Below are 18,495 nucleotides of genomic sequence, written 5' to 3'. Positions count from 1 at the left end.
TGATGTCGAACGTCGCGAGGTCCAAGCGCATGGTCTTTGTCATCGTAGATGCTGTAGCCGTCCAATGCCCCCAGTGCCAGAAGCCTGCATCTTATATGTTCAGGGACACAGGCGCGGCGCATCCCCAATGTGGATATTCTGGAACCCCGCCCTGAAATCTTGCCTATACTTGGACAAGGCATTTGGTCCTATGGATGAAATCGGCACGCCATGGAAGAATTCTTCATTCGGCCACACAATGGAGTTGACCTCTAAGGCGTCGTTGGCAGGGTGGGCGCTGGTTCCTGAGCAAGCAGTCAGTTTCAAACCTCTCGTGATATTCTCCTCTGCACACACCTTGCTTGATCTTGAGGTTCTGAACCCCCTTTTGGAACGGGCTCGAGTTAAACCTTTGGGACAATGCTTATGATTTATTAAACATTCTTTACGAATCTGCATATTGCCTTGCTAAGGCTGGACTGGTGCATGCTCCCGGATGCGGTGTCCGGTTCGAGCAGGCTCCAGGGAGGCCCTAGTCGCCCGGTGCCTCGCCCACGAGGGCGAACATTCACCTGGTGCTGGACATGCCGAGAACGGCGCATTAAGTGCGATGAGAACTATCTGGCATGCAACCGATGCATTTCCGCGGGTAGAACGTGCTAGGGGTACCCTCTAAATTGTCATGGGTCACCGTTCATGGGGCTGACGCGAAAGCTTCCCGACCAGTGTCGCAAGCCGCGGCCTCCTAGATGCCGGAGCAGAGAACCACGAGGCCCAAGCTTCAACCATCCATCCAGCAGGCGGCGCACGAATCTCGCTATCGGCTGTTGCTTCACCACTGGTCGGCCTGTCTGTGCGATGCCTTCATGCCGCTATCCTCGTTTGGTAATCCGCTTCGCCCCCTGGCCGCCATCGCCAATGAACCCGGCACAGCTGAGAGGAACCCCGCCCCTTCAACAATATTCTATCATCTTTGTGCGTCATCGGCGGCACACCTAGTCGGCGCCGGACGTTCAGGCTTGGAATTAGACACGATCCATCATGAGGGTCTTGGATTTCTTTGGCCACGACATGCCCTCACGGTGGGCCAAGAGGGAGGAGTGGACCGGAACCTCGTCCTCGTAGCCATCACCCTCTGCATTGTCCATGAAAGCATCAAAGGGACAGCGTCCCAAGGCGTGTTCACATTCACACCGGACTCCGCGGGCTCCATAGCACTCAAGGTTCCCTCTGGTGGCCCTCAAAATGTTGCATGACCTTGTACCAGCTATTTCTTGCGATTCTAATCGCGGCTCTTGTCGCTACACCCTGGATTAGGAGTGGGTTCGCCCTCAACTCGGAGGGCTATCACAATCTTACCACCTATGCTGAAGAACTGGGCCGCTTGTTCGGGACTCAAGCGAGCTTGTCCGTGTCATCGTGTCGGCTTGTGGGAAAGCTCACAACTTCGAAACTGAAACTACCTGGCGGGTTTATGGGTCTTGGAAGTGTAGCCAATACAGGTGATTGCGCGCAACGCTACGAATCCCGCGAGCCAGTGCCGCATCTTGGATTGGCTTGTATCCCGGCTCCTATCAGTTTCGGGTGTGGGAGAAGGTAGCAGCACTGACAACTGACGTCTGGGAACTTCGAAAGCGACCTGCCCAAACTGTAGATGTTGAGTGGCAGGATATGACACGACATCTGTTAATGTACGATGATCCAATGTCTTGACTGCAGTTTGTTTCCCCTAAAAAGCTACCTAGTTAATATATGATTGTGCTTTATCATGCTGTTACTGAATGGTCCACACCAAACAGCACCGAGGGCGGCCACGAGGGTGGTGCCTCCATAATGACGCATCCAGCATGGAGTCTGGATTCTTAAATCACAAAACTTCCCTCATACCTACCGGCCCAGTTTCCGGATCTCGCAATTGGATATGAAGACAGTCCAGCCTTTTTGCTATCACTAGCATCATCAGCGGAAGGGACTACCGGCGAAGAGATAAGAAAGTCTGCCCAGAAGCCTGTTAGCATAGCATTTATGAATCAACGGCTACGACCTAGCCTCGGCTTCCGGGCTACCGCGACTTTCAAGAGCCATCCAAATCTTGAATCTTGGGAGGACCCATAACCACACCTACAGGCCGCAGGGATTTCAAATGTTAAAAGGTGATGATGTTCTTCTCCATAAGCCGCAGCTATGCTTCTCATAGGCTCAAAAGGAGAAAATGCTTCACTATAAGTTGTGAAGTTATTAGCAAGGGACTTAACGATTAGTGGCAAGAAATGGCAGATACCTTCTTAAAGCGCAAGCTATTATGGAGAAGAAAGTACCGGTACCTTTTGGTTGGTCAATAATTAACATTTGAAGCCCCTGTAGCCTGTAAAGAGCGCATGTCGACTGGCAAGCGTTACGAGATTTTGCCTTTCTTGTCCGGACCCTTGGCGTCGAACCGTCAGCGAGGAAGCCGAACCCATGTTGGCGTCAGCTCCAAGATTGGACGAATCGTGCTGCTGCAAATGCGGGGTTATCGAAATGCCGGCTGCGCGTCAGGTCGTTTGGTAACAAGCAAGGGCGATATCGGGGTCCGCGGGCCATGGTGGCGAACTGAGAACGGGGGTCCGACTTCCAGGAACATAAGGACATAGAGGGGGGTTCTAGGTCTATAAGAGATACCCTTTCTATGAAATAATAAACAACCTTAATATAATACATATTAAAATCTCACATCCTAGGTTAGCATAAATACCCTCCCTCCCTCTCGACTTTCTGATAACAAGACTATTAATTCGCGACTCAACTATTGCCTTTACTCCGTTTCTAACCCTATCCCTGATAGCACCCCAGATGGCATCTTATCAGACCAACCGGACCTATTCCTCTAAGATTCTCCTTCCTGGGGACCCAGAGTATGAAATTTGCCGACGAAACAATCCGAATAGCGACACTCCCGACCTCTTTCCACAAGAAATCCACGTCGTCCATACTACCGATGACGTATCTAAAACGTTAAAGCGTGTCTCAGAGCTCGGTGTCACTGTCGGCGTTCGCTCGGGTGGGCACAATCTTTATAACGGTCACCTCAACCATGGTATCTTGATTGATACCAGTCGCCTGAACCGTCGAGTCGAGTATGATCCACTGACTCAGGAGATCAATTTCGGCCCTGCTGTTCGCAACGATGAGCTAGGGGCAGCCCTGGAAAAGGCAAACCGGTTCTACCCACATGGCCACTGCCCTACTGTGGCTGTATCTGGATATCATCTTGGCGGCGGCCAAGGTCTAGCCATGAGAGGATTCGGCCCCACCTGCCGAGACTGGCTGACCAAGTTGGAGGTTGTCGTTCCCGATGGGCGCGTCGTCATTGCTAGTCCTACAGAGAACGTCGACCTTTTCTGGGCTGCACGAGGCGGTGGGCCAGCGTTCCCGGGTGTGATATCCAAGTTCTGGGGTCGCACAGCCCCTAGCACAAAGCTTTGGGAGCAATCCATCACTTTCGACCTAGGGAAAAACTTCAAACCGCTTATGAAATGGTTCTTGGCACAGGCCGCGAAAACTCCCAGACTTGGGACAGAAATCAACTGTGGAATCGCCTACGATTCCAAGGAGCGGGCTACCGAGCTACCTGATCAACCACCAGCGGATGCCAGACTGTTGTTCATTGTGATGAACAATGCTATTGCCGACACAGAGCCCGAAGCAAAGAGCTTGTTGAGGGCGTACGAAGCGATCCCCGATGATTTGCGCTCTTGCGTCATTGATATCAAGAATACTCACCAGATCTCCATCAACGACCTATTCACTTTCCAGAATTACATGTGGACGGCAGACAGTGGCGAAAAATGGCAGATGCACGGCCTTTGCTTCGATGAATCGGTTGACTTGGATAGGGTATGTTCACGTTCTAAACCGACAAGGCGGGTGGGCTGATCTTCGTCATTAGTTGCTGGACATTGCCGAACCCAGGCTGACAGACATTCCAACTAACCACTCAAACTCGATTGCCATCGTCTGCAATTTCGAACCCGCTGAGAGCGAGTGCGCCTTCAGCACCCCGATGTATCTCTACTTGGTGAGTTTCGTGGGCTGGCAAGATGATTCATCCTCGGTCAAGTTGCGGCAGCACTTCCGCGGTCACTACAAGGACCTTTTGCCTCTCTCTTCGGGCATGTATGCCTGTGACTACGACGTCACCTCTGACGAGAGCAACGTATGTCCCTCCATTAATTCTCATCCGAGACATGACAGCAAACTAATTAATTTTCCTTCCTTCAGTCAAAACCTATTTCAGACTCAGCTCTAGACCGGTACCTCGACATCTGCGAGAAGTGGGATAGCCAAGGCCTTTTCCCCTATCGCAAGTTGTATGTCCAGACCCGTGACAAGATGAATGCTTTGTGGGGAAAATGATGGAGTTTGTTTGAGTCTAGTTCCGGGAGGGGGGCATTGATAAAAGGAGGTAGCTCCTATAGCTCGTAAATTAGTTACTATGTATATTCTACATATGGCTCGGCAACCTGTTTGATCTCGAGGGCGAAGGCAACGTATCGTCCAGGGTTAGGGACGACCGAAGGGAAGACGGCACTGAAGACCGTTGATACTTTTCGACTTGAAACAAATCTCTGGGAGTACCTAGAACAGTTCATTGTGATTTTTGATACAGTTGAAGCCCGGCCCCTGATGGGATAACTGAGCCAGAAGACCGTGCTAACAGCAGGCTTGTTAGAGGTGATACACTGTGCCCCTGGGAGAGGAAAGGTCTTTGAATAAGAGTAAATTCAAAAGGGAGCCTCGATATAAATAGGGTAGTAGCAGGAGCCAAATTTGGCCCTCATTCGAACAAGTCAATCCACAGTCCTAACAGTTTACTAAGCCCTCGATTATGAGTTCCTTCTATAGCAGAACCCCTTTGCCCTCTGAGCCCAGCCAAAAGGCCATAGAGGCGCATAGAAGAAATCCAGAACTCGACCCAACTATAGACCTCGTTTCAGGTACTAGGAAGTGTTTCGACTGTTCAAATAGGGCCCCTCTCGGCACCAGATCATGCGACAGCTGCAAGGTAAAACATAATGAGTTGAACAAAGGGAGATACCAGAAGTTGAAGAACGAGGGTATGTGCACCACCTGCGCAGCAAACAAACCTGCCCCGGGGTTGGCCAAGTGTCAAGCCTGCCTTCTCAGATGCCAGGCGAGCTGGGCGGAAGCAAAGCGCCAACATGGGGTCCTTTGCAGTACTTGCAAAATGCAGCTTGCGTATGATGACACCGGTGTATGCCAGACGTGCAAAGACTACGAGAAGGTGCAAATAATGAACAAGAAGGAAGAGGAAGCGAAGAAGCCGTCCGATCCTTGAGGGGATGTAGGCTCAACCAGCCTCGCGAGCCTTGGCCAAAAGCAATGGGGTTCTAAGAGTCCCCAAACGAGGAAACGATACTTGTTTCCAGTAAATAACACCTAGGTGTAATGAAGCCATTTTTCTTGAAATATACGTGCTCTAACTATTGCTTTGCTCACGCTCACGCTCACACAGGTGAATGTAATAGCTCGTTAGGGGTTGGGGATGCAGTAAGGTATTAGACCTTGGTTTGTTCCAGTATAGGCTCCAGCATAGTAGATGTGTACCCTGTTTATAATCAGGGTTGTCATGCCGGCAACTTTGTTCTTCATCACTGTGGCTGATGGTTTCTTTTGGAAGCGTCATCAGGTTCATAACAGTGTCTACTCAGTTGAACCATCCATCTTTTTTACCAAATTCCCTTGGCCTAGAATCATCAGTCAGACTTGAATGAGTCACGCCTAATCAACGGCAAAGCCAGCATCCCCCAAAGTGACGATAGAAATGCATGGAGCTTTACATAGCATCACGAGTGGTGTCTCGCGGCATTGAAACCGAATGTGATCATTTTTAAACACTGTGACTCGGTATTGAATGCCATGATCTGTCGCCATGATGGAAAGCCTCTGATTAAGACCGTTTTCCATGACCGATCTGCGTATAAATGCAGCACCGGTAGCTAGATAAAGCACGAGTACTGCTCAGACGCAAATAAATCAAGCCGTACGCCTACAACGCGACCAAGTCATCGATCATGAGCTCCTCAAGACAAAGGAAACCCTTGCCCTCCGAGCCTAGTCAAAAGGCAGAGGAGGCGCACAAACAACAGACGCCCAAATGTAAAAAGTGTATGCATTGTCCCGCCATGATCCCCTTCGAAGGCAGTGTAAACTGCGACAGCTGCAGACTCCGCGACGTTGCCAGCCACAACATGATAAACGCCAAGAGGAGGGAAGAGGGCAAGTGCGTATCATGCAATAAAGATGTTGATATCGCTGTAGGTTTCTATTGTCTAGTGTGCAGGGAAAAGGGGCGAGTACGGGCGAACAATCACGTTAAAAAGCCAATTATGAAAGGGGGTAAATGCACCACTTGTAAGCTGAATCCCGCGACCAAGAGGCTCAAGATATGTCAAAGCTGCTTTCTCAACGCCGTGGAACGGGCAGTAAAGGAAGAAAAGGAGAAAGGCAAGGGGCCAGCTTCTTGAGAACGTTGGAGCCAAACTCTGGCCCGCCGAACGTAAATGTAGGATAGCCCCCGGAGTAGTCACTCAACAGGGGGGCGAGGTCACCTCTATTCGATAATTACAAGGTATACACAGGCTTTGAAGTGAGATACAATCAAGCCAGCCGACTCTGCCCATTTTAGAAGTCGAGCATCCATGACGACTGCGGTATGATATTCACGGAGCAAGTTACCGAGTATGAATGCGAGACTTGAGGCTGGACTGTGAATGGGTCATACTTCCTGACCTTGTGGTCTTTGATTCAACCAGCACCCAAGACTAGTCAAGCTCATGCTCGGCCTAGGATATGCCAGGCGGTAAAACTCGTCCAGCAGCAGATGACGTCCCACCCTACACTGCTCACAGCTGGATGCTCATACAAGGCGATCTTGATATCCTCCCAACCCCCGCCTTCTCTCGTAAGACCCGTGATAGCTGTAGCAAGCAAGATCGCCATGGTTGCAACCTGGGCGACCAAGGGTGGCTGTTTCAATAATAGCGAAGGGGCAGGGGTAGCGAACATGCTGTTCATCAGCAGCGGCGCAAAGGCGAGCACATGAGGGGCGAGCAGCAGAAACATGAACTGAGGGTGGTCGAGATTGCTTGGAATGGCGACAGCACAGCCAAGGTTGATTGCAAGAATGGCCAGCCACGAAAGGGGCAGCCAGGAACCTTGTCCTGTTCGTGACTCGGGCTTGGATTTGTTTGCATTCTTCTCGGACCCTGATGGGCTCCCTTCGTCAAAGACGGTAAATGCAAGAAAGGAGAGGTTCGCAGCAAAGGAGATGGCTACGATCTGGCCTAAAAGCATGAAGATCCAGAGATGCGGGATTCTCCCCTTCTTGGCTGTAAACCCAACGTTGTCAGCACCCATCACAATTGAAACCCTGGTTCACTTACACTGAGCTGCAAGCATGATACTCCAGATGGCGCAGAACCCGAAAATCTGCAGTGACCACCAAGCTCTCGGGGGCCTCTCGAGGGTCGACACCCAAGCTTGCTTGAAAAGAGTCGTATCACGAAGCCATTCCCCAAGGTGAAGCTTGTCGGCATCAAAACCAGCTGAAGCAGACAAAGCCCACTGTTGATAAGACCACTGAAAGAAGCAAAACATATGATACCAGGTGGTCGCAAGGCTGACGGCCGCTAGGGCACTGAAGACAAGTATCGCATTACGGCGGTGAGATGCATCTTGGCGAGGTGAAACCTTTGAACGGCGCCAAAGAAGGCGTAGACAGCGAGCAGTCAGGGCGGCGCAGGTCAGGAGATATCCGACCAATATGCCAATTGGACGGGCATTAGAAACGTCAACCATGGTATGAAGCCACCAAATCGATCGATAGTTGTTGAATTACGATACGAATTCATGTGCAAAACTTGGCATTTGTTGAGACACAGGCTGACCGACCCGCAACATGCCTCGGCTCGGGGCCATGGTTGCACCGGCCATCGGCGAAGCATAATAATTGCGCCGGTCTCACAACGGTACCTTCCCAATAAGAACTGACCAATTAATCAGGGGGAAAAAATGGTTGTGGAAAAAAAGGGAAGGAAAAAAGAAGCTAAAAAGCGGCAGGGGGAGGGAAAGGGTCAAAGTCTAAACTTCAGTTGCGGCGGCTGATGATGGCGCAAACTCAATTGCTCATGCTCAATGGAACAACCACAGAAGGTGTCGTCCAAGGGGCATAACCTCGTCGCACAGAAGGTCGCCGTTATTGGCACGGGGCTCGCTGGACTGACGACAGCGTATCTCTTGCGCAGTGATGAACGAGAACGGTATTCGGTGACGCTGTTTGAGCAGGTGGGGAGACATCTCAACAAACAGAAGCGTCGCGATAATTCTGACTCTCGCAGGCCGACCGCCTTTCTTTCGATTCCGCCTCCGTTACCGTCAAAAATGAAGAAACCGAATTGACAGAGCGCATCGACTTGCCCATGCGCGCAAACGCTGGCGGCTACTACGATCACTTACTGCGCATGTATCACCACCTTCGAATCCCCCTGCACCCGACCCGCTTCCTTTTTGTCTTTGCAAAGGCATTCCCGACGAACAGCGATGGAACGGACCGACCCGACGAGAGCTATTTTGTGCACGCGTCGAACCTGCACCAGATGCCACCGCCGTGGCCCGGCAATCGCAGTGTGCTGGCCCACATCATCGAGATCCTGTACCTGATTGTCTGTCAATTCTGGTTCACGCTGGCGTGCTTCCTTGTTTCCCCGCTGGAGGGACACGCGACGGCATCGGGATACAGCGAGTCGCTGGCCGATTACCTCGAGAGAATACGATTGCCCCGACGATACACATCGCATTACCTGCTCCCACTGCTGAGCGGTGTGTCGACCTGCTCTCACGACGAGCTCCTTGCGTTCCCTGCGAGCGATATTGTCAATTACAAGAAGCGCTCCCACGGGCAGCATCACTACACAGTCTGCGGGGGCGTCTCGCAGGTACAGGCAAGGTTGACCAAGGGCGTGGAGGATGTGAATCTAAACAGCCGAGTGATCGAAGCTGCGCCAGGTGCGGACGGGGAATCGGTGATTGTTCGCTGGCAATCGACAGTCGACGGGTCATCGCGCATCGAGGAACAGGTTTTCGATCGTGTGGTCCTTGCCGTGTCGCCGGATGTTGCTGGGGCAATCTTCAAGCCGTTGCGACCGACGCTCTCAAGACTCCCTACACGTCGCGTCGAGAGTTCCGTCCTGAAGCCCCAAACCGGAGCAAACATGTGCGTAGTCAAGGACAGCGACAAGAGTGTCAGCTCCTGCATGCATCACCTCGCCGACACGTCGCCATCTGAGACCATCACGCTGAGGACGCTATTCCCCAAGTCAGATAGCGCCCGGACCGAGGCCCTGCACACGATGCCAAGCCGAGTCGTCGTCAGCACATGCCCCTTGCAAGAAGACCAAGAATTGAAAGCCACCACCCTCCGCCGAGCGAGATTCACAAGGACGCTGCGGAGCACCGAGGGCCAGGCCCTGGTGCAGCAGCTCGTAGGGGATTCGAGGTCCGCTAAGAAGCAGGATGACACAGCGGCTGCTTGGGTCAACGGGCAGGACAATGTCTGGTTGGCGGGGGCCTGGTGCTGGGACGGCATGGTTCTTCTTGAGGGATGCGTCGTGTCAGCAATGAGGATCGCGTCAGATTTTGGGGTCGCGGTTCCATGGGAGGAATAATGAATATTGATTGACATTGAGCCATGAGTTTATGAGAGAAGCATTTGTTTAAGCATAGATAGATACGATACGAGCATAATTCAATGTGTGCATATGCACAATTCTTAGTCAGCTATCAACATGTGGGTCCCTCCGACATCAGGCCAGTTAAACGAAGCCATCATAACGCCAGCTTTCGCAAGCAACATTGAAGGAGGTTGTGGCTGTTGGCGAGATACTTTAAGATGGACTCATCTTCGACACAGGGTGGCTTCGCCACTGGATTCTTCTGGGGTATCGTATTTACGATAGTTGTTGCAGGGCTCATTGGCACTACCATTCTGCACAAAAGCGACATTTACGGTCTGGGGCACTGGAAGCTCAACATCAGATCTCCCCCACCGTCCATGTGGATGAACGTTGGATACTGGTAAGACTATCGAAACCCCAGAAGCTTACCTTCGTGGTATCCGCTTCCATATGGACAACGGTAGGTTGACATGTTCCAGGAAAACCCCCTCAGGCGAACCCATCAAGGACTTCCACGAATCCTCTGCAGCCTTGCTCAAGCAAGTCATCGGCGCCGCTGGACTGCTAGACGAGGAACTCCTCGCAACCGGATCACGTGGATCTCTCGCCATCCTAGATCTGGGCTTTGGCTGCGGCGATCAAACATGGGAACTCGCACGACTCGCCCAGTCACAGAACTGGGATGACTTTCGTTACGTGGGCCTCACCCTCAACGAAGCCCAGGTTCAAACATCACGACGAAAAATCTACCGTGAGATAGTCAACGTTGGCGACGATGCAGGAGTGGTTACTGCTGAATCTTTCAAGCTGTTTTGCGCCAACGCTGCAAAGCCCGAGACATGGACTCCTCAGGTGGCAGATGCTGTCTACTCGTTGGCAGACGAGAGGTTCAACGAACGATGGCTGCTCGCTCTTGATTGTTTATACCACTTCTCCCCGTCGAGGAAGCCCGTCTTTGAACACGCAGCCAGAGAGCTCGATGCACAATTCATGGCATTCGATCTCCTCATCAACGAATCAGCTTCTGCCATGAATAAACTCAAAGCTCGTATCATCGGCAAGATTATGGGATGTCCCCTCAAGACATTTCTGACAGAGAATGAATACCGAGATCAGCTGGTCGAGTGCGGATATGACCGCAACCTTATAACAATCAAGGAGATTACCGATGATGTCTTTTCGGGGCTGGTCAAGTTTATGGATCGACAGGATGAGTTACTCGCAGAATACGGAGTGTCTCTGGGTGGTTTCAAACTAGCTGGGCGGTTGTTCAACTGGTTTGATAGGACAAGAGTTGTGAGGGCCGTCGTCGTGGTAGCCCGCACAAAGGACAAGACACGCTAGGATAACCAACAAATAACTCACGAATTATCCAGTTTTGTTTGCATCTCCTCATTATGTTGAAACTATTCCCCCTTCAACTGCCGCCAGAGTGTTCCTTGGAATGGAAATGGGTCGACACGGCCCCGCCGACCATGCAGGGAAAGATGACATGACCATGTCGCGCGTTTCGCCGAGACTCCATAGCCAGCTGCATGACATGATGCTAATCTGCACGCATTTTGCGGTACCCAGAGTGAACCGAACCCAGCGTGTTGGTTGTTGGATCCTGTTGGGCGGCAAGGTTGTTATAGAGACTGTTTGCTGCAAGATTAAGTGTTTCTTACCGTTTTCCTGGAGGACGATCACATTTTGAAAAGACTGGTCATCGGGAGATTTGTTCACCTTGTTCAGGAGATATGGGCTCGGACACGGGAATTTCTCAAATAAACAGCACTGCAGACGGCTCAACCCGCGATCTTACCAGCCGTATTAATCAATCGGAGCTGAAAGAATCTTCACATGTGTAATCTATCTGCGGCTCGGGGGCCTCGGACATGACGAGAGTTTAAAAAAAAAAGTCTCGATGGCTACAGAACCGGACTTGAATCCCAAATCGAGGGTCCGGAGCCGGCGTAGAGTCCGGACACAGAAATAAGCCACTGAAACCAACGACGGACGAAAGACCTTGTTTTCTGTTCAGTCACCGAGAGGCCGCCACTGGCCACATGCCACTGTTCCTTGAGTGTCTGACTGCTAAAAGTAACCACATGGCTGCACAGATGCCTTGTTCCAAAAACGTCAGTGTGCTTGAAGGGAAAAGGTCCAAGCTCAAGGGGGGAGGGCCATCAATCCGGGGAGCGTTATGCCACGTATAGGAAGCGTCAGGCTAGCTCCCGCGACAGGGGTACTCCTGCAGGAACCGCCAGACTTTATCGTTTCACGAAACTCTAGCGAAGCGCGGGCAGCAATCTCTTCCTGGAAGCTGGCTGGGTCCTCCCCCCGGTGGTGGAGAGGCTTGAAACCACGCCTGCGTAGGGCTTCGTGTCAGGTTCATCATCTGCGGGAACACGGCCTCACCTAAACTCTAACTGTGTCGTCGGGCTTCCTAGAGGCATCGTTTTTCGTTTCAGCTTGATACGGCAGTTGAGCCATGTTTCTTTTTTCCCTCGTCTATCGTATTGATCCGTTACGTCAGTTATCGCTCTCCCCGTTTCAAACAGAAGAATTACTAATACTTCTCAGGCGACGACGAGTGGGTTCGAGGCTTATTCTTGAAACTTTGATGGAGACTCTCACGCCCCCTCCACCGATTGAACGCGACACCCCGATGAACAAGGGGGGAACCCTTGCACATAGCACGTCCAATTTATACCTTTACCGGCAAAAAAGGACGTAAGAAAGGAAGTGAACCCATGTTTGCCGCGGGGTTTGGTCTGTTTTTCCCGTCCCTTCTTCTACTCTTCTTTGTCTCACTTCCCTCTTTTTTTACTTCTTCCCCTGCGCCGCCTTCCTACAGAGAGACCCGCGGCCGGCCGAGAATGTAGCAAAAAGCCATGAGCTTAACGCCTCGCGACGACGACGACGAGCCTGTCCATGGCTTCATCAATCCGTATCCAGAGCTCAACGCTGGTCTTTGGTGTTTATTCCTCGGTGCGACAGCCTTCCTGGCTTTGAGGTTATGGGTAAAGATAACTCGACGGCATGGCATGTGGTATGACGACTACATACTCATTGTTTCATGGGTGAGTGTCTCATTAATGCCCCCTGTACCAACAGAGCAACTAACAAATTACAAGGCCGTCCTTCTCGCAACCGACTCCCTCATCGTCTACCAATTCGGCAACGGCTACGTCCTCGAAAACTCTAAGCAACAATGGGACGACCGCATGCACATCCTCATCAACATCTCATCATGCGGCAACCTGATCGGCCAAGCATGGACAAAGACGGCCTTTGGCGTGACACTCCTTCGAATGAGCAACCGGTGGCAACAAGGAATACTCTGGTTCTGCATCGTCACCATGAACATCTGGATGATCTTGAAGGTCATCTTTCAGTGGGCCAAGGTGTGCGACAAGGACAGCTATCAGAACTGGTACCGGCTCGATTTTTGCATTGGGTGGAAGTTTCGGGATAGCTTCAAAGAGGGAGGAAATGGTGAGTCACCTATTCCTCAAGGGAGACGTCGTTGCTGACCCGTTGCCAGTCTACAACATCATTATGGACTTTGTCTTTGCTTCTTTTCCTTGGTTAATCACACGATCATTAGAAATGCGGAGGGCAGAAAAAGTTGGACTCTGCCTCACTATGAGTCTGGGAATGATGTGAGTATCAAAACCATTCACGCGTCTTTGATGGTTATCTTACGATCTGATAGTGTTGCGATTGTTGCGGCTATACGCGTTGGATGGAAGGATCAAGGGAACGACCGTGACTCGCATTATATGTGTAAGTGATATTAAACCACTGCCATCAACTCTCACTAACAATCCCTCACAGGGCGCAACGGAATGTCTCAGATCTGGTACTCATCCGAGGTTGCCGGAACAATCATCGTCCAATGCATCCCCATCCTCCGACCAATCCTCCGCGACATCCACACATCCCTCACATCAAGAAGGCTCGACTCAACAGCAGATGGCGGAAAAAGCACCGGCTGGACACAGTCCCGCAGCACAAAGCACATCTCAGCCCCCCTACCCCTAGCCGAAGAACGAGCCGCCGGAAACCCCGAGCGAGTAGAGTTGAGAGACATACCCGAAGAGCAAGAAACAGGAGGTTTCCAATTCTGGGACAAGAACCCAGCACCTGAAATCACACCAGTAGCCAACGTCATGTCACCAACATCACCACGGTCCGATAATTGGCCATTAGGGAGGGGAAGCGAGAGTGAAAGAAGTATGGAGTACGGGCATGAGAGGAGGTCTCATTCGAGTATTGGGTTGGCGGTAGATCAGGAGCAACAGGGGTTATCACCACCACCGCGGAGAAAATGAGCGGTTTGCATTGCGTTTGTTTATTTGTTTTTTAGTTTGTATAATTATGGCCACATGTCCGCATAGAAATGACGTTATGTATAGTATTCATATGTATTAGCCGGTATAAATTTGATTAACAGCAAATAACTTGAGACTTGATCATTACTAGGACGTTGATAGTGCGCTGGGATATTGGGGTAGGCCTGATTATTTCTCACATCAGCTTGATGTCGGTACTATCCAGCTTTGATTGTGGTATCAGTATCACAATAAGCAAGACAATGGCCAAAACCTGGTGACCCTTCCAAGAGAAGCCATCAGCCACAACAACCAAGAACACAGGTGTTAATACGTGCCGGCATTAGAACCCAAAGCCGAAAAACACCATGTGAGCATAAGCATAACTTGATGTAAATCTTACTATACGTGTACCGTTCATAAGGGTTGTGCCCTGTTTCAGGCCTTGAGGGTATTCATAACCCTGCCACTGCTCTAGGTTAAGGCGCTCATCAGACATCCAACTTGAGATGACTCGTTATCGATAAGAAGAGAAAGACAATGGTGACTTTTATATCTCTATCTCTAAACTATTTATCTTGGTCCTTCGGGGTAGGCCAAGCATTCCCAAGTCACTCTATCAAAAATCTGTTAACGCATTCTATATCTAATGATAGGTTGTCGACAAAGCCAACCTTGGTAGTCAAACTATGCAGTCTTCCTTTTACTCTCCAATCACCCCAAAAGCGTTCTGCAGTCTCTGCAAGTCTGTCAACAGGCAGCATATAGCTCATGCCCATCACAATTTCGAGCGAGGCTCCTTGGCCGAAGCAGTAGTAACAGATCTCAAATCCGGCAAACCCTGCCCAACCCATCCATCCATGGTCTCTTCATACAACTCCTTTTGCCTCTCCAACGACGCAGGAGGTCCTTCGACACCTCTCCTCTCCCTACTCTCAGCAGTCTCAACGAGCCAAGCCCCGTCATCCTCAAAATCCTTGAAATTGTAGGCTCTCGCCTCACAATTCCTCCAGGCTGTACCGCAACCGCGTGTGCTGTTTTCCCACTCGTTGGTTAGGTAGTGCATGAAGCTCCCATGGGCTACGAGGGCGATGTGAATCTCTTCGTCCGTATCTTTGCTTAGTTCTTTGGCTTTTTCTCGGAGTATCCTTCGAACTATGCGAGCGCGGGCTGCGCAGGCTGGACTGACGGGACTGTTTGGTCCGTCGAGATCTTTGTTGTTCCAACCACGACCAACCAGGCTGAGATCCACAGGCCACCCATGCTTATCTGTTGTCTCCTTCAGAAACTCGGGCTCTTTTCCAGTGTCACTGCCATAGTCAAAAATCTCCTGAGCCTCCGGAATGGCGAGAAGAATTTGCGTCTCAAGGGTAGGCTGAAAGACGAGACATGCTGTGTGGATGGCTCGGACCAGAGGAGAAGATGCGACAAGCCTTATCTTGGATTGATCCCGGAACTGATCGTGTCGGAGCTTAGCGCACTGCTCTTCGCCAAGAGGTGTCAGAGCGGGGTCCCTCAAGTTGAAGAATTCAGCTCCAAGGTTGTGATAGCCCTGGGCGTGGCGGACGCAATGGAGGGTAACTTGGCTCGACATGGTGAAGGGAGGATGCAATTGGGTTGGTAGAACCATGGAACATCGACTGTAGATTAAAGATATTTATCAATCCCCAGAGATAACCAGCGAAAAATCCATCCGAACTTCGCCTTGAACCGCTCTTACCGCTTGGTGCGGATTTCGGGGTCCATTGCCCCATCCAGGCGCGTCAAAGGCGAGCTTACCCACCAAGCCTCTTCTGGCAACTCAGCGCGGCTTTTCCTGCAACGTGCTGGATCTGCTAATCGTCAGAGGTTCGAATCACGACCCATAGGAGCCCAAACGTGCATAAAACTTGAGTAATGGTGGGGAGGAAGAAGCAAGTTGAGATCGCAGATGGGTGAGATCGAGCAGAGGGACCCCGCCAAGAGATAAGCTCGCTTGGTAACGGGGGAGAAAATTGACGAGGAAACTAGGGTTTTTCTGCAGTTCGGCAGTTATAGCCGTGCTCACAGCAGCATGAAGCTGTCACTCATGGACCCGAGTAGTGTCTCGTGCCACTTGAGGTTGACCGACGGACCCTTGCGCAGCGCCCACAGATCCCTCACCAGATGTCTGATTTGCGCCCAGATGGCCAAGTCCGATCTGTCAAGGAAGAAGTCGAGGCATTTTAGCATGCGGTGCTGCATCCCGACGTCGAGGATCTCAAACGCGATGATGGCCACGGGCCAGATCATGGGTGAGAAGCGTTCGGTGGTACTCGTTTGCATCGCCTCGAGATGGTTCAGCGACTGCTTGATAAGCGGCTGCACGTCAGCTACGGGAGTGTCCTTCAGAGTACGTTTCATGTAGAGCAAAGCCGCATAGTAAAATGTGCAGCCGTGATGGTAGATCAAGTCGCCGTATTCCCTGCTGGTCGATGCATCCGGCTTGGCGGGCACCGAGAGATATAGTTCGAGCTCAAGCCGGTCCAGAGCCTGACGAGACGGCGCCTGTCCGTTCAATGACTTCCTACGCATCTGGATGGTGTTCATGGTATGGATCCCCTGGAGAATCGGCTGAGGAAGGCCAATCGCGAGGTTGAGCGCATACGGTTCGGGCTGAGATCTTGGATCATAGGCAAAATGCCAAAAGGATGTCTGGTGGCCGTCAAACAGCAGCTGCGCCTGGACGAGAGTCGCCATCCCTATAAACATTTGGTACACAGCTGAAGCTGCTTCGCTTTGCCGCCAGATTTGTGGCTCAATGTGGTTCACCCACTCGACGGCTCCACGAAAGTGAAGGCGCCAGAACTGCGTGGGTAGCGTGATGGCTTCATTCATGATGCACATGACGACGGATGCCAGGAGGGGCACACACTGGTTTCGATCATCGGAGCGGATGTTTTGGGCTAGGTGAGTGATGCCAATGTTGTGATGCTCCAGTGCCACATTCTCAAGAGCTCTTCTAGACTCGGGAGTTGGTCGTTTCGGCGCCAGATGAAACGCAGATGCTGAGCAGATGAGATGAAACAGTGCGGTTGCGCCGGTCGCCTTTTTCGAGTCTGTCCGAGATCCTTCAAGGGCGATGGGCATCATGGCTGTTCGCATGGGGTTATGAATTCCAGGAACAGGATTCAGAGAATCGCAGAGACGCAATGTCCAATGCTCCAAAAGCTCGCACTCAAGGCCGGGATTGTGTAGAGTGTCCAGATGACGTGTTGTATGGGTGTCTGACCCCTCGTGTTGATACTGCTCGTGACTCCGGATTGGCGAAGGAGATGTGGGTTGAGAGACACCCGTAATGACCAGGTTGCCAGTACTAAGATCGCCGATACTGGCAGGCGTGAGGCCGTTTGAGGCGTTGACGTTGTCTTGTGTACTGGAACTCTGGTCCCAGCTTCTAGGTTGGTCTGGGATAGGCTGATGCTGTTCCTGCTCCTGCTGGACGGGGACATATGATAGTCTTGTAGCTAGCCCCTGGCCTAGCAGCTCGTATGAGTGAAAGATCCGGGAGTTAAGCCCGCCGTTGAAGGATTCTTGTTGGACATGTGGCCGCGGATATTGGCCAGATTCAGGAGGCGAAATAGACTCTGGTTGCAGATCCTGGCTTGCGGATTCCCCGGACAATGGTTCTTCGGGTGGTGCGGCATCTTCTGGATCTGCAGCAGATGATTCCTGAGGAGAATCTGTCTCTTCAACAACATCCAATGGCCTCGTCTGAAGCAGCCTGTTGGTGGCCCTCTGCGCCGCTTTCCGCTTCGACGTGGTCCTCGGACGGAACGTCGAAGGGTTCCTCACCGACGTCCATGAGAGCCTCACTTCATATCCCTCGCACTCGATACCGGATCGCTGGCAACGGTTACACGTCGGCCTCGCCTCGTCGCACTTGACGTGCTTGGCGCGACACGTCCAACATCCCGAGAAGCTCTTTGTGCGGCTCTTCCGTCCCTGACTCGAGTTGGCATCTGGACGCGACTCGGCTGGCATCTCTCAGGGGTTCGGCGTATGGAGCGGGAATAGGGGATTCAAATAGGAACGATCGAGGTTGGACGTTGTGGGATGCCTTGTCTGGCTTCTCAACCCGAGCCGTCGTCATATCATCTCGCTGTCACGAGCCATTTTGGGGAAAGCGTATGCAGCGGGACCCGCTAGACCTATTCTGGCAAGTCACCACGACTGCTCCATGCCCTTCAATCGACGACATTGGGGAATTCGAGAATGCCGCCATCTTGAGGAGTTGGTAATAGAGCCTCGTTTTGTCATCATCAAGAGATTGTGTATTGGTAATCCACTGGAATAGTCAGCTCCTGTGAATGCGGAGGGAGGCTAGAGAGAAGAAAAAGAACCTGACAAAGCACCGAAATCCATCGGTGGCGGACCCCATTATTGACAGGTAAATCTGAGTGTTGCAATGACGTACCGAGCTTTTTGACTTGTTACATGTGAAT

General features: G+C 51.6%; 6 protein-coding genes across 6 annotated transcripts; 3 read left to right on the top strand and 3 right to left on the bottom strand.

Moving 5' to 3' along the window:
- Positions 1–2,811: 2,811 nt before the first annotated feature.
- On the top strand, positions 2,812–4,374 carry LRP88_01909 (FAD-binding oxidoreductase; the record flags this gene model as incomplete). Its single annotated transcript, XM_083238581.1, has 3 exons — positions 2,812–3,855; positions 3,908–4,174; positions 4,240–4,374. 3 exons carry the CDS (start codon positions 2,812–2,814, stop codon positions 4,372–4,374), a joined length of 1,446 nt encoding a protein of 481 aa, XP_083105689.1.
- Positions 4,375–6,813: 2,439 nt separating this feature from the next.
- LRP88_01908 (uncharacterized protein) lies at positions 6,814–7,638 on the bottom strand (the record flags this gene model as incomplete). The annotated part of the gene is made up of 2 exons (XM_083238580.1): positions 6,814–7,370; positions 7,425–7,638. 2 exons carry the CDS (start codon positions 7,636–7,638, stop codon positions 6,814–6,816), a joined length of 771 nt encoding a protein of 256 aa, XP_083105688.1.
- A 537-nt stretch (positions 7,639–8,175) lies between these two features.
- LRP88_01907 (uncharacterized protein) lies at positions 8,176–11,057 on the top strand (the record flags this gene model as incomplete). The annotated part of the gene is made up of 5 exons (XM_083238579.1): positions 8,176–8,325; positions 8,379–9,626; positions 9,852–9,982; positions 10,036–10,113; positions 10,178–11,057. The coding sequence occupies 5 exons, from the start codon at positions 8,176–8,178 to the stop codon at positions 11,055–11,057; spliced, it is 2,487 nt and encodes an 828-aa protein (XP_083105687.1).
- A 1,532-nt stretch (positions 11,058–12,589) lies between these two features.
- LRP88_01906 (uncharacterized protein) lies at positions 12,590–14,032 on the top strand (the record flags this gene model as incomplete). Its single annotated transcript, XM_083238578.1, has 5 exons — positions 12,590–12,778; positions 12,833–13,193; positions 13,243–13,360; positions 13,414–13,484; positions 13,536–14,032. 5 exons carry the CDS (start codon positions 12,590–12,592, stop codon positions 14,030–14,032), a joined length of 1,236 nt encoding a protein of 411 aa, XP_083105686.1.
- Positions 14,033–14,810: 778 nt separating this feature from the next.
- On the bottom strand, positions 14,811–15,626 carry LRP88_01905 (histidine phosphatase superfamily; the record flags this gene model as incomplete). Its single annotated transcript, XM_083238577.1, has 1 exon — positions 14,811–15,626. The coding sequence occupies one exon, from the start codon at positions 15,624–15,626 to the stop codon at positions 14,811–14,813; it is 816 nt and encodes a 271-aa protein (XP_083105685.1).
- Positions 15,627–16,075: 449 nt separating this feature from the next.
- Positions 16,076–18,034, bottom strand: LRP88_01904 (transcription factor domain-containing protein; the record flags this gene model as incomplete). The annotated part of the gene is made up of 1 exon (XM_083238576.1): positions 16,076–18,034. One exon carries the CDS (start codon positions 18,032–18,034, stop codon positions 16,076–16,078), a length of 1,959 nt encoding a protein of 652 aa, XP_083105684.1.
- Between the last annotated feature and the right edge of the window lie 461 nt (positions 18,035–18,495).

Source organism: Fusarium phalaenopsidis, assembly GCF_050370095.1.
Source record: "Fusarium phalaenopsidis strain FUZ10S chromosome Unknown contig_32282, whole genome shotgun sequence".
Lineage (NCBI taxonomy): Eukaryota > Fungi > Ascomycota > Sordariomycetes > Hypocreales > Nectriaceae > Fusarium > Fusarium phalaenopsidis.
Note: the sequence above shows the minus strand (reverse complement) of the source record. Positions and strands in the feature narration are given on the sequence as shown.